This window comes from Ixodes scapularis, unplaced genomic scaffold (assembly GCF_016920785.2).
Source record: "Ixodes scapularis isolate PalLabHiFi unplaced genomic scaffold, ASM1692078v2 PGA_scaffold28__5_contigs__length_5199819, whole genome shotgun sequence".
Classification (NCBI taxonomy): domain Eukaryota; kingdom Metazoa; phylum Arthropoda; class Arachnida; order Ixodida; family Ixodidae; genus Ixodes; species Ixodes scapularis.
This window is the reverse complement of record NW_024609855.1, coordinates 906,453-920,922: the sequence shown is the minus strand read 5'-3', so window position 1 is coordinate 920,922 and position 14,470 is coordinate 906,453. Positions and strand designations below refer to the sequence as shown.

Sequence of the window (14,470 nt, the reverse complement as noted above, 5' to 3'; positions counted from 1 at the left end):
CTATACGTTCGCGCTATTTCGTCGTCTCATCAAGCATACCTCATTAACAAACTCTAATCAGTTCAAAATGAAGCATCTCGTTTCATATCGCACGACTTCCCACGTACATCAAGTATAACTGCATTAAAATCAAATCTAGAGCTTAGTCCACTGACTGAAAGAACTAAATTTGTTCGACTGGTCATGTTTCTCAAAATCTATTATTTCTCTTTCACCTTACAAGTGTTTTAATGAGTCAAAATGCGCATTCAGTATCACTCTCTTTTTCTGTTCCTTGTCTTTTTAGTGTGTCTGTATAAGATGCCTCTAGTTGTTCATTACGGACTTTTACAAAACTTTTACCGTGTTCCGCGTTCCGTTGGACACGCGCTTAAAAGCACGCTTCAAAAGGTTCCGGTAGTGCGTTACGCGGAACCCGATAAAGGTTTGCTAGAAGTCTTTATTAATAGAACTATTATTCGGCAACCTTCTCTTGATCTCAACTCATGTAATGCACCCAATTGAAGTGCCTTTGAGGGTTATTCAACTGAAGTGAACAAAATCACTCTTTTGAAGCTAATGCACAACTCGTCTGACAATATGCGACAGTTTCACCCGTGCCGTGTTCCTATAGCGTGCCGATAACCGCGCAGCTGCGCTGGATACTTGAAATCTCAATCACCTTGATTACAAAAGCGCAAAGGACAAGGACAGAACAAAGAATGAACAGGACAAGCGCTTACTGACCACTGATTGCTTAATGCATGATGTGATGTATCTTTCCGGCGAAATACGAGCGGTACTAAGGAGTTTAAACGGTTCCGGGATTTCACTAGGGCGAATAATGTTGGCATCCTCGATATTTTGGAAGTGGCATTTGAAGAATTTTCTGAGATGAGCAATCGGAATGGTGTATGTGTTGACAAGTTATCGCTTTTTTTTTTAAGAATGTTGTCTTATCGTGGATTGACAGATATGTTCCGGAACGTCCAAGAAATAAGAAGCAGATTCCTTGGATTACACGAGATATTTTACACCTCAAAAGTAGGATACACCGCCTTGAAAGGTGCCAACCAATTTTCAAAAAAAAGTACACTTCCTTCTCTTCGCTTCACTTATGAACCGAGTATAGCAAGCCAGATTAATCGCTTTCTTTCTACTGTATTTCTACCATGAATAATTCTATAATGCCACCATTTACCCATGACCATCGCAAAATTGGCGACTTAGTCGTGTCAGTAAGTATTATTTTTGACAGCCTTCTCCGACTGGACGTTACAAAGGTCATGCGGCCCGGACCGGATTCCTTACGTATTCCTTCACAGGTATGCTGAATGGAGTGCGAAGTTTCTTTGTGGAATACTGGAATGTAGCTAAAGTTGTGATAATTCATAAAAGTAGAGATAAAAAGATCGTTTCGAATTACAGACCTCTCTCGCTCCTAAGCAGATGCCGCAAAGTTCTTGAACATTTTCTCTTTAAACACATTGGAACTTTTTTAGAACCCGCAGAATATTTGGTAAAAGGTCAACATGGGTTCCGACTTTTTTTATTCAAGAGTTACTCAGCCTCTCCACACATCCCATGAATTTGCTGCTACAGTGGATCACGATGGCCAAGTGGATTCTATCTTGTAAGATTTCGCGGAAGCTTCAACAGGGTATCGCATCGGAAACTACTGTTCAAACTTAGGAAGATACTCGATAACGATTGCCTTTTACGTTGGGTTGATTCCTATTTTACAAACCGTCGACACTACGTGACTGTTGGGAAAGCAGAGTTTCTGGATTTGTCAGTTCTGTCAGTAGTACACCAAAACTCGGAACTCGGTTCATTTTTTTTTTTTTTTTTTTTTTTTGCGTTTATAAATTATCTGCGCGTAGATAAGCCCAGGATTCCGTGCCGTCTTTTTGCCGAGGACTGTGTTTTGTTTGCCAAAGTGGCATGCACTTTCGATCAATTATTTTTTGAGAGTAGCCGACAATCTGTGTTTTCCTGGTGTCAAGCATGACAGATGGATTTGAACGTGAAAAAAAATGTGTGCAAATGAGAGTAACACTAAAGAAGTCTCCAATTTTGTTTTGCTATACTATCAACTCAGTACTGTTTTTAAAGTGTCACTTTTAAATATTTGGGTGTTACCACCAGATAGATCTATTTTAAGCTGGTGTGTTCACTAAGAGAACCTTACAGCAAAAGCGTCTTGTAAACTGTGGAGTCTTCGAAGGACTGTGCGACATTGTACTCCGGAAACCAAGCTTGCTGCGTACATTGCTTTGATTCCTTCAATATTGGAATACACGGACATTTTATGGTACCCGTATTAGCAGTCATTGATAAACAAACTTGAGGGACTGGCACTGCGATTTATATATAACGAATAGGGCACGCATTCGTCTGTGTCATCCCTTTATGCGTTATCCGGATTAACCGAGTCATCGACCCGCAGAAAAGTGAAGCGTCTGAATTTTTTGTATAAATTAATGCACGATAAGATTTGAATGAAGTTCGAAGGCTATTCATAGAGAAATGTAGTACTACGTAAAGAGCGGACACTTCCATAGGCCCCAGCGGCCCAATTCAGCGTCAGCGAGCGCACCCAGCGGCCAATATAGTCCTTAGTTGAGTGTTTATTGGATGCATACACGCAGTAACCGCTGTCCAGATGAATGAATGGATTCAAGGCGAATTCTGGCGGTATTTATGTATCGGGCAGTAGCATGCGCCCTCTATTTTAGCGAGTCAGTGTTACTGTAACAGGCATGGTTTTTGTTTAAAATAGAATTGTTTTAAAATCATACCTTAATTGTACTGCAGAAGAAAAGTCATCCGGCGCTACATATAATTCAAAGTGACCGCACACCGAAAAGGATATTTTCACATTTGTGCTAACTCTCTTGAAGGGACGACATGGGACACCAGGGATAGACACACAAAAGTATTTATTTTTGTAGCTACGACAAGCAAAACAAACATCAACTCTGAAGACAAGGAGTGATGTATGTTATTCATACATTACAAAATAACAATACACATGCAAAATGTATGAATGACGCGTACAGGTTTACACTTGAAAAAAGTACTGTATTACAGCGAGACTTACAGCCACAGATGCAATATGATGGAGGGCATTTAAAAAAAATTACCGTCCAAGTTCCATGAAAGGGGCTGCACATATGACCATGTGCTGAAAGGCGCTTGCACACATGACTGGCCCCCTTGGCTTGTAAATTCAGTGACTTTGAACTTTGAACTTTATTTCAGCAACATTATGCCGAGGACACCGGACAAAAAGCTAACAGAAGCAAGCTTGACTGGGTCCGGTGCCCTTGCATGTACAGGGAACACAATCATATTTAAACAATCCTAAATATTTCTTACAATATTCAAATCAAACAATTTAAAATGTTCCAATAAAAATTTTAAAATCACCGACATTAGAGAACATTTCTTTTTCTTAATTTAACAACACAAAAAAGTACGCAATGTTTTCTTAGTTATACAATGAATATCGATGCGGTTCAGTACAATGTTGTTAAGCAATGTAGGTAGATTATGAGCAAGAGACTGCAGTGCATAATTTGTACAGAAATGGGGAACCTTCCAGAATTCTCTACCACGAACATCGAAGACTGATTCACGCTCAGTCAGGTTTGCTAGCTGTGACAAAAAAGCAATAAACTCCAAAGTTGAAAAGGCGTAAGAAAATAGCAAACGATAGTCATAAATACAAGAAAATTTCATGATATTGTAGCTCAAATGTAATGGTTCAGCATGTGTGTCGTACGGAACATTAGCAATGAAACGAATAATTTTTTTCTGAAGAGTTGTTAGTTTGTTGACGTTACTTTTGGTCGTTGCGCCCAAAACTAAATGGCAGTAGTTGATTTGTGAGCCGAACAGAGCATGATAAATTTGAATCTTAACTTTTGTAGGCAAAAGAGAGCGACAGTGACCGATGATGCCAGCTACCTTTGCCAGTTTGTGAGTTAGAAATTCTATATGATGATCCCATTGCATAAACTCTGAAAAAATGCAAATGTCCTGAATGCAAATGTCCGCCAACAAAGAACCTACACTCACAATACTTTTTTTACATATATCGTACACCATGACCGCAACGGAAGAATGACTAGAAACCCGCACGAGACAACAAGCCCGAAACCAACTCAACCCACAAAACGAGGCAAGAGACACAGACCAAGCAGCCAAAGTATCCGCCCTCCGTCGAGTCCACGACTCCGAAGCCAATCGTCGCGCCGCAGCCATAGTCACAGCCGTTGAAGTCGTTTTTGAAAGTTTTCGAAGTTCGTAATAATTTTAAAAGTTTACTCTATACAATGAAGTCATTTATTAATAATATATATCTGACAAATGTTCAAAATAAGTGGCGCTGCTGCGCCTACTAACGGCCAGTAGAGTCCCTAACTCCTGGGCCGCGAAACGGCGTGAGTGGTCACTCCTTACTTAATTCTGTATTTCTCTATGGTCTATCTGGTGTACAATCTCAGTCGAGTCACACGGCAGAAGCATGAGAATCTCCTTCCAGAGTTTCAATGTAGAAAAGACGTTTTTATCTACTATTTTTTTCCTAGAACTGTCCGAGACTAGAATGGCCTGCCTCACAACATTACAGGCAGTGCCACCTTCGACTCGTTTGTCAGCGCCTTAGATGGAGTTTTGAATCAATTTGACTGATAATTGCCAAGTGTTACCTCTGTTTATTGGGAAGCGTCTGTTCTATATGCCTTTTACTTTTTCTCAACTATGTTTTTCAAGCCATGTATAACTGGAGCTATGCTGTTCTATATGTCACATATGTACTCACATGCCTTGGCCCACAAAAGCAGGCCGGCATTATTATTCAAATAAATAAATTAATATGCGTTCTACTTTCTATCGCCTCTTATTTGCCGATATTGTTTACGCGATACATTCTGTGTAGCCTAGAGCACTATATAGCTCCTACGGAGCAGAGTAGCGCAATCCTTTGATCCGCGTGTTTCGCCGACAACATGGCCGACAGAGCAGCTCGGCGCGAGTCACGTGGTACTCAGGGTTCCACGAGGCGGCCCGCCCTATGAGAGAATACATGGAGACCGACTCAACACGGCTGATTAAAAAATAAACGCCAAGTTCACACTTTTCAAAACTAGTCTGTCATGAAGTTGGTAGAGCACTAAACACTTTATCAAAGTTTCCATAATATTGGAAGCGTCTGAAAATCGCGAGAAGGCAATTTCCAAGGCGATGGCGTTTGAAGCAGACGATTTGTGTGCGCAGCGGAGAGGAACTTTCTGGGTTGGCCGGAGTGGGTCACGTGGACGCTGCGACGTCGCTGTGACGTCACCGCGTCGTCTGCTGCGTTATGCCGTTCAGGCAATATTTTAAAAAAAGTTACGTCCTTACATGTCTCGCAACTTAGCGCAAATTAATCTAAAATGTTCCTTCTGCTATATCGCCGTACGGCTGCGTCACCGCAACCAGGAGCGGCGCGTTCCAGCGCATGCCCGTGCCGGACATACGTCACCGGCGCGGGAGGTAAAAAGAAAGCGCTTGCCAATAAACCACGTTTTCATGTCCCGGCCACCGGCGAGTCTGGTCGACGTTTCAGTGGCGACGAGGGTAAACCGATATGGCGGCACGCCCGCCGCAGTTCGACGAGACGGCAGGCACCTATGGCACATACCGGGTCCGGTTGGAGGCGTACTTCGAGGGTCACGGTATCACGGACGCGGCGAAACGTCGCGCGTTGCTGGTGTCTTCCCTAAGTGACAACGTGGTCCGAATTCTGCAAGGCCGCTGTCAATCGGCGTCCATCAACAGCCTGTCCTACGCAGACGTGGTTGGCTACCTAGAAGAACACTACGACCCGCAAGCCAACGAGATTGCAGCTAGCTACTCGTTCTTCGTGCGGAAACAGGAAGAGGGGGAGAAAGTACAAGACTTCGTGGCAGAGTTGCGGCGGCTCGCGAAGCATTGCAAGTTCGGCGACACCCTGGACCGGATGCTGCGAGACCGAATCGTCTGCGGCATACGGGATGACGAAGCGCGACGGGTTTTGCTGACGCGTAAAAAGTTGAGCCGGGAAGAGGCGGAGGAATTCGTAATCGCGTCTGAGATGGCCGATAACAACGTCAGGGCAATGGGAACGGCCCCCCAGGACTCAGCTGGCGGTACGCATTTCGTCCAAGGTCGGCGGAGGCCCCCAAGACAAGAAAACCGGAGGCCCCCAAGACAAGAAACCAGCGGTGCGAATCCACGCGCCTGGTGCTGGAGGTGCGACGCGAACCACTCCGAGGACGACTGCCGGCACCGCAAGACCACATGCCACAGGTGCGGCACCAAGGGACATCTGGCGAGGGTGTGCAAGTACAGTCGGCCCAGCCAGCCAGGTGCGTACGCGCTGGCGGACATCAACACCGAGGAAGAGAGTGGCGAGGAAATGCTTCACGCCCTGGTGGCTCACAGTACAGCCAACAAAGACACGACGCCGCCGATAGAGCGGGATTTGCTATGGGAAGGCAGGAAGCTGCGAATGATTCTGGATACGGGCTCCCCAGTCAGCGTAATTCCCGAGAGCGCTTTCAAAAGACACCGTAAACGGTGGCCGGCCCTGGAAACGACCCCCCTACGCTTGTCGTGCTTCCTGGGGCCGCTGCCCGTTGTCGGCAAGATCACCATGAGTGTACAGTACGGACAGACGCAGGTGCGCAGCTCGTTGATTGTGGTGAACTGCCCAGGGCCGCTGCTTTGCGGTAGGAATACGCTGCGGGCGTTTTACGACGCACGGGCACCGCTTCTAGAAACTGGGGCACCGCTTGGGGTGAACATGGTGCAGGCCGGCGCAGAGGGGCAGGACCTACTGGAAGAATTTGCAGACGTTTTTGAAGAGAAGCTGGGGTGCTGCCAGGGCCCACCAGTAAAGCTGTACAGGAAGGAAGATGCGCGACCCCGTTTTTGTAAGGCGAGGCCGGTGCCCTACGCGCTTCGCGACAAGGTGTCGGCGGAAATCAACCGCCTGGAGAAGGACGGCGTGCTCTCGCCGGTCAGCGTGTCAGAATGGGCTACACCTGTTGTTCCGGTGGCAAAGAAAAACGGCGAGATACGACTGTGCGGGGATTTTAAGTTGACGGTAAATCCAGCTACACACCTGGAGCGATACCCCTTGCCCAAAATTGACGACATTTTTGCGGCGTTATATGGGGGGGAACTCTTCACCACGCTGGACTTACGCAACGCGTACAATCAGCTTCCTCTTGACGAAGAGGCTCGAAAGATGACTGTGCTGAACACGCACCAAGGATTGTACTGTTACAATCGTCTGGCCTTCGGCATTGCGTCCGCACCGGCTCTGTTTCAACGGCGCATTGAGTCCCTCCTGCAAGGGCTCCCAAGGGTGCAAGTCTACTTGGATGACATCGTCATCGCAGAAAAGAAACACGACACGTCGACACTCCGGCAGGTGCTGCAGCGGCTACGGGAAAACGGCCTGAGGTTAAACCGAGCCAAGTGCCGTATCCGGGAGAAGCAAGTGTCCTTTTTGGGCCACAGAATCGATGCCCAAGGTCTTCATCCGGAGCGGACCAACCTCGAGGCAGTGACCGAAGCTCCAAGACCGACCTCGGTAAGCCAGCTCAAGTCTTTTCTGGGGTTTGTCACTTATTACGCCAAATTTTTGCCCAACTTGTCAACCACCTTGGCCCCTTTGTATAGATTATTGGCAAAAGGAGCGCAATGGCAGTGGGACGGGGATCAGGAAAGGGCTTTCCGGAAGACTAAGCAGGCTATGGCCGAAGCTAAGTTCCTGGTTCACTACAACCCCCGGCAACAGTTACGGCTAGAATGCGACGCGTCGCCAGACGGCTTGGGTGCAGTGTTGTCACATCGCATGCATGGGAAAGACTACCCCATAGCGTTCCGGTCGAGAACGCTGACGAAGGCAGAGCGTAATTATTCACAGCTCGAGAAGGAGGCGTTGGCGCTGGTTTTTGGAGTTACCAAGTTTCGAGATTACCTGTTCGGCAACCGCTTTACGCTCGTCACAGACCACAAGCCGCTGACAGCGCTGTTCCACCCTGAAAGAGCAATTCCACAAATGGCGGCGGCTAGAGTACAGCGTTGGGCGTTACTACTCGCAGCCTACCAGTACGATCTCGAGTACCGAAAAGGAGACCACAATGGGAATGCAGACGCTCTTAGTCGTCTCCCGTTGCCGGCGCAGGAGGAGGGCAGCAGTGAAGTGCTCTCTGAATATGTGCTGTACACGCGTGGGTGGGACGACCAACCTATGTCCGCCCAGCAGATGGCCACCATGACTACGCGGGACAGCCTGCTTCGCCAAGTAAAAGCCTGGATTTACGCCGGATGGCCGTCGCACCTGCGCCCGGAGCAGCACCAGTTCCTACCGTACTTCAGCCGCAGGTATGAACTCACAGTGAGCCACGACCTGGTTTACTGGGGGCATCGCGTAGTTCTACCGGAAGCTGCGCGAGCGTTCATGCTGACGGAACTGCATGATACCCACCCGGGAATGACTGCGATGAAGCGTCTGGCTCGCTCCCTCTATTGGTATCCTGGTCTAGACAAAGATATCGAAAAACTGGTAAATAACTGCTCGACATGTATACAGTGTTGGACGATGCCCGCGGCACAGGTTCCTTCCAAGTGGCCGGAGACCCACCAACGGTGGTCCCGTTTGCACTTGGACTTCGCGGGGCCACTGGAAGGGTACATGGTTCTAGTACTAGTGGACTCGGAAACAAAGTGGATTGAAGCCATACCACTCAAAACAGCTTCGGCCGAGACTACCATTGGAGTGCTCCGAGAACTGTTTGCGCGTTTCGGAGTGCCACGAACAGTGGTTTCCGATAATGGGCCGCAATTTTCAAGTGCAGCGATGGCACGATTTTTACAAGGGAACCATATACGTCATTTCACCACTGCGCCCTACCACCCTCAGTCGAACGGGTTAGCCGAACGGGCAGTACGCACGATCAAGGAGGGGCTAAAGAAGAACAGGGAAGGCTCGTTGCAAGATCGTATTTCCAGGTTCTTGTGTCGTTACAGATCTACCCCTATGAAAGAGGGCAAGTCGCCAGCCGAGTTGTTGTTAGGCTTCAGGCCCAGGACAAGGCTAACCGGCTTCTTCCCGAGGGGCGAGGAAGCGCAGCACAGCGTGGTCGAGCCGCAAGCCCCGGCCACGACACCACCGCCATTTTCGCCAGGAATGCCGGTCTGGTCACGCCAGTTCCAGCCGAGGCGGAGATGGCTACCGGGGACTGTGGTCTCCAGTGAGGGTCGGCGCATGGTCACGCTACGCACACCGGACGGCCAACAGAGACGGCACCTGGACCAGCTGCGACCTCGAGACGCTTCAGGGTCCCCGGAAGGCGCTGACAAGGCACGTCGAGTCGCCGGCCGGTCGGAGGTGGGAGCAAGCCCGCCCAGCACCGACGAAAGAGAGGTCGCCACCAACGGCGATCCCGAGGTGGCGCCCACAGCAGACCCGGTTCCTCTCAGGCGCTCTACGCGCCTGCGGAAGCCGCCGGACCGTTTGAACTTATAGGGGGGAGGGGATGCTGTATCGCCGTACGGCTGCGTCACCGCAACCAGGAGCGGCGCGTTCCAGCGCATGCCCGTGCCGGACATACGTCACCGGCGCGGGAGGTAAAAAGAAAGCGCTTGCCAATAAACCACGTTTTCATGTCCCGGCCACCGGCGAGTCTGGTCGACGTTTCACCTTCATTATGTTAAAAACTATTGACGTTCCGTACATCCCCCCAATATTGAAGAAACAATGATTTTCTCACGTTCCCCATGCATTTTTGATGGGAGTTGGAACCCCCGCGCGTTTGCTGCTAGTCGCCGAGAGATGGCGTTCTCGATTGCGCTACTCTGCTCCGAAGGAGCTATATAGTGCTCTAGGTTAGCCTTCAGAGCTTCTGAAATAAAAACGACAAGAAGAGACGTCCCATGAGGACCTGTCTAGGCTTTTTCTTTGTTTTTAATCGGAGGGAGCCAAATTTACATACCGAAACTAAGCCACTATCGCTGCAACTCTGAGTGTATTTGGACGTTTTGTGCTTTCAAAAGCTATAAAACTGAAATGGGTCATTTGATGCAAGAAAAAACACTGAACAGGCGGCCGCCGTACAAGGTTTAAAAGTAATTTGACAGGCAAACACGTCCGTTTTTCATGGCTCATTTGGAATTTAAACGTTCCTCACCTGTTGGTGCAAAGGTACTACAAACCTCACAACTTACCCCCGCCGTGGGCACCTATGAAAGCAGGTGTTTGGAGAGTGGCGTCTCCACGGACCCCGAGCCCCGCAGGGGGCGCCTGCGCCTTAGGTGCTAGGTGCTTGGTGAGTAGCGACACCACGGACCCCAGCCACAATGGCTACATTACGGACCCTAAGTAAAAAGTGGGTAAGACCCACCCAGTCTGGCTGTGCGTGGCGAGGCCGTGTCCAGGGAAAAGGGCATCCTGCCCTTTTCCCTGGACACGAAGGTTTGCTTTAGGGTTTATGCATTCGCTTAGAATTCGTTCGGTTCCCTTGCAGCCTTCTAGAGAAGCTGTTGAAGAAATGAGATATAAACGTACTTTTGACAACAAGCCCAGTGTAATACCACCTTTTAATATGAGAAATGCATCCAAAGCAAATTCAATTGAACTGAGTAGTACAATGCCCGTCACTCCTGTTCCACAAGCAATAGCTACGTGGGACCACTGCCTCATTTCCTGTGACCTCTCACTAACGAAAATTAAAAAGAAAGAAACTCCACCAGAATACACAAAACATGATTTTTTTTAGCTTCAGAGTAGATATTCAGGACACAACTCATACTACACGGATGGTACAAAGACAGAATCGTTTGTTGGATGTGCTGTGGTCCGCCCCTCTGTTCGCTGTGTAAAGCGGATTGCGTGTACAGTCACTATCTTAACAGCAGAGTTATGCTGTCTCCGTCTTGCAGTTGATCAAATTGTAAAAACAAAGAGCAAGCAGTCAGTCGTGTACACTGATTCACTGAGTTCTCTGCATTCACTCTCATCGTTAAAGACTTCAAAAAACCGAATAATCATGAATTACAGAATAAAATTATTGATGCTTCAAGAAGGAATATTAAAATAATTTTATGTTGGGTTCTAGCCATGTTGGTATACCCGGAAATGAAGAAGCAGACCTTGCTGCAAGTTCTGCTGGTGAGCAATAAGTGGACCTGCGTGACATTCCATACAAAGATTATAGCACACTTTTAAAGCATTCTATTAGAAGGAAGTGGCAGCAAGAATGGGATGAAGAAGTTTATAACAAGCTCCATTATGTAAAACCATTGGTTAGTGAGTGGGAGAGTGCCCGACACTGTGAACGTTTCTATGAGGTTGTCTTGTGTCGACTGAGGATAGGTCATGTACACCTTACTCATGGACACCTCCTGCGCAGGGAAGAGGCCCCAGAGTGTGAGAACTGTTTTAGTCCTCTAACAGTTTTACACATTTTACTTGAATGCCCAGCGTATGACCGAGAACGTCAGAAACATTTTTCTCAGTTATATAACGAGCGTACGCCTTTACACCTTAGTATTCTACTTGGCAACGACTCACTTGTACCACAGAGTTGTGTTTTTGTCATTTTGAGAGCTATTGGTCTTTTACACCGACTATTTTATATTCAACTTCATCTCCATCAATATTTACAAGTCATATACATAGTTTTAATTCAGCACAGCTACTAAAGCTCTTTCCCCTCTGAAAGCTGTTCTGCAATAGTCTGTATCTGGCGCGTCGTAGGTGGATTTTCTGCACTCCACTCCCTTCTTTAACCCCCTGCAGGACACACACTGCGTTACTGCGCCTAAGATGCTTTTGCGCTATAAAACCCTAATCAATCAATCTCACAACTTACCTATTAAAAAAAAAAACATTTGGTCGCCTATTCTCTGTGCGATGGTGCCCTGAAGGTACCAGCGCACACAGAGAAGTGCACGCACAAATCCAGAAAAACTTAGGTTTGTCTCCTATATTCCCCTAAACGGCCGCCGTAGATATCTATACATTTTGTTTGCTGTCCTGTTTTCTCAAAGGGCCTTCCGCACAAATAATCAAACACACACTTTAGAGAAGTGCAACTTCCTAAAACATGCAGTAGTGCACAAATGAATCTGTGACTGCACAACACAGACATAAAAAAACATGAGTCGTAGGTACCTGGATAGGAAAACAAAGAAGTAGAACACACGCAAAATCCGAAAGAATCAATCTCACAAAACCAAACACATATATCCCGCAAGGAAAATGACAACATATCTGAGTAAACCAACTTACAGGAACATGTATCACAAACAAATTAAGCTTGAACTCCCGGAAACTCCTAATTTGTTGATATTGTTCAATGGAAGCAGAACTCCATGACACAACCATCACACCTAAAAAGAAAAAAAAACACTGACCCGTTTGTGCTGCATCCTGTGACCTAGAGTCACAGGCTAGAGATTTGTCGTACTGACAATTCTGTTGTCAGTCTGAACCTCTAACAAAAAAGGAGGGAATTCAAAAATAGATAAGGCTGCCGCAATTGACGACACGCTTAGCAAGCAGCATAGAAGCTGACGCCAAGACAAACTCGAGTATGAACACTACAAGCATTACACAGCGCTGCTGTTAATTTTGTTGCCTACGTGATCCATCAACTTTTGGTGGAATTTTCTTTCTAAACGAGCCGAAACCATGTAGTAGAAGGAAACAGATCAACGGGATTGTTTGCTTATCAAATTAGCTTTGAGTGCTGTACCGCAGTCTCTGTTAACAGTTTTTCGCACATAAGATTAACTGATCTCAGCATGATAGCTCTTGGAAACAATGCATGCCCAGGTGTACGAGTTCCAGCAAACATTGACTTAACTTCAATTGCTGCATTGGGCTCATATAGACAAAATAACTCCCCACCTTTTTCCGACCTTTCTCAGACTAATCCCACGCCAACACAAGCTTTGCTCGAAAGCCCCGCAAAATCCGCCTTGTGCTTGTGGCGAAGGTAAATTTTGAGCCTCAGCCGGGAGTACAGGTCTGTGAGCAGCTTGTTTGCCTTCTCCCTGTGCTGGTCACAAGTCATAAAATTGCCAGCAAACTTGAAAATCAATAATGTGGCGATTGATTTGACTGGGAATTCAAGCGTAGGAGGCACAGCGTCAGTTCATACTGAGACCACAAGTGCTCTAGAAGACACTGTTTGTATCTGCGCCTAACGTTAACGTTAAAGTATCCCATCATGATCCAAGGTCGGCGCTTGTACCAGGGCACCAACGCTAAAGCATTAAGTATAAACTGTATCCAAGCGTTTTGGCGAGCGACAAGACAGGTGACGGCGACAAGGACCCGCTGTCGCTCGGTCAGTTCCACGACGAGGCAAATTGAATGAAAGCGACAGGAGCAAGCGAACCGAGAACCGCTGCGCTGTGGCTTCACGCAAACGCTTTTATATTCTGTGCTTTGTATTTGGCGTGGGACATGTCCCAATGACCCTGTCTCACTCCACCTCATCGATAAGGCGTTCACTGAAGTGATACTTGTCGTCGAGGTTATCACCCATCGCAGCCGGTGATCAAACGAAGCTTCTCAACAATATACGACCTAAACCAGCCACGCAATCGCGCGAGCGAACCGGTACTGACGTAAAACGGAACATGTTGCGCTATTGGCTAACCGCTTCAGCTACCTCCGGGCGAAAAGCGACGTTTTCTAAAAAATCGCGTCGCTCGTCGCTCGACAAGACAGTGAGAAATTGCTGTCGCTCGTCGCTGAGCATTATCGCTTGCCACTGTCGCTCATCTGAACCGGATGTAGGCGATTTAGCGAACGACTAGACGAGCGACCGCGAGAAACGACGAGAGTCAGAGACGAAGATTTCTCGCTGTTGCTTGTCGCGTGGCTCGATCCTGGACATCTCCTGCGACGCGAAGGGCAACATTGAGAAATCTGCGTCGCTCATCTTGTGGCTCACTAAAGCTCTTTCATGCGGTTTAAAGGCACTGCCGCTTGTTCTCTCGCTAAGTTTCTGGAAGGCTGAGCCGCATGTAATCGATTCACCAAGCGACGGCGGCATAGACGAGCAACGGAGAATTTTCACTGTTGCTTGTTGCGTCGCTCGTTTTTTGCATTTTTAGAAAATGTCGTTCATCGCCATGGTCGCTTGCTCCCATCGCTTCCATACAGTTTGCCTTGTCGCACGACTGACCGAGCGACAGCCAAGCGGGTCGCCGTCGCTTGTCTCGTCGCTCGTCAAATCGCTTACATGTGGCTTACACTTTATACTCCGTGTCTCCAGTTGTGTGCAGTGCAGGCGAAGGCAATGCGTGACGTCACAGGAAATATAACGTCAATACGTGATGTCTTGTGACGTCAATACGACGTCACGTGATTTCCTCTGAGGTCAATACGTGACGTCACAGGAAAGATGGCAGCGCCCAGGCACCGGTTGGCCTTGGC

The 14,470-nt window shown here is 47.7% G+C and overlaps 1 protein-coding gene across 1 annotated transcript; it reads left to right on the top strand.

The window, feature by feature from the left end:
- The first annotated feature begins 7,482 nt into the window (after positions 1-7,482).
- Positions 7,483-9,722, top strand: LOC115317514. Its single transcript, XM_029977157.2, has 3 exons — positions 7,483-7,606; positions 8,285-8,403; positions 9,049-9,722. The coding sequence occupies exons 2-3, from the start codon at positions 8,285-8,287 to the stop codon at positions 9,545-9,547; spliced, it is 618 nt and encodes a 205-aa protein (XP_029833017.2). The 5' UTR covers positions 7,483-7,606; the 3' UTR covers positions 9,548-9,722.
- Positions 9,723-14,470: the final 4,748 nt, after the last annotated feature.

Excerpts from the sequence above, each read along its gene's own strand:
- LOC115317514 (XM_029977157.2), top strand. The coding sequence starts at position 8,285 with ATGGCCACCATGACTACGCGGGACAGCCTGCTTCGCCAAGTAAAAGCC. Across the intron at positions 8,404-9,048 it reads CTACCGTACTTCAGCCGCAG|ATCTACCCCTATGAAAGAGG; the intron begins GTATGAACTCAC and ends GTGTCGTTACAG.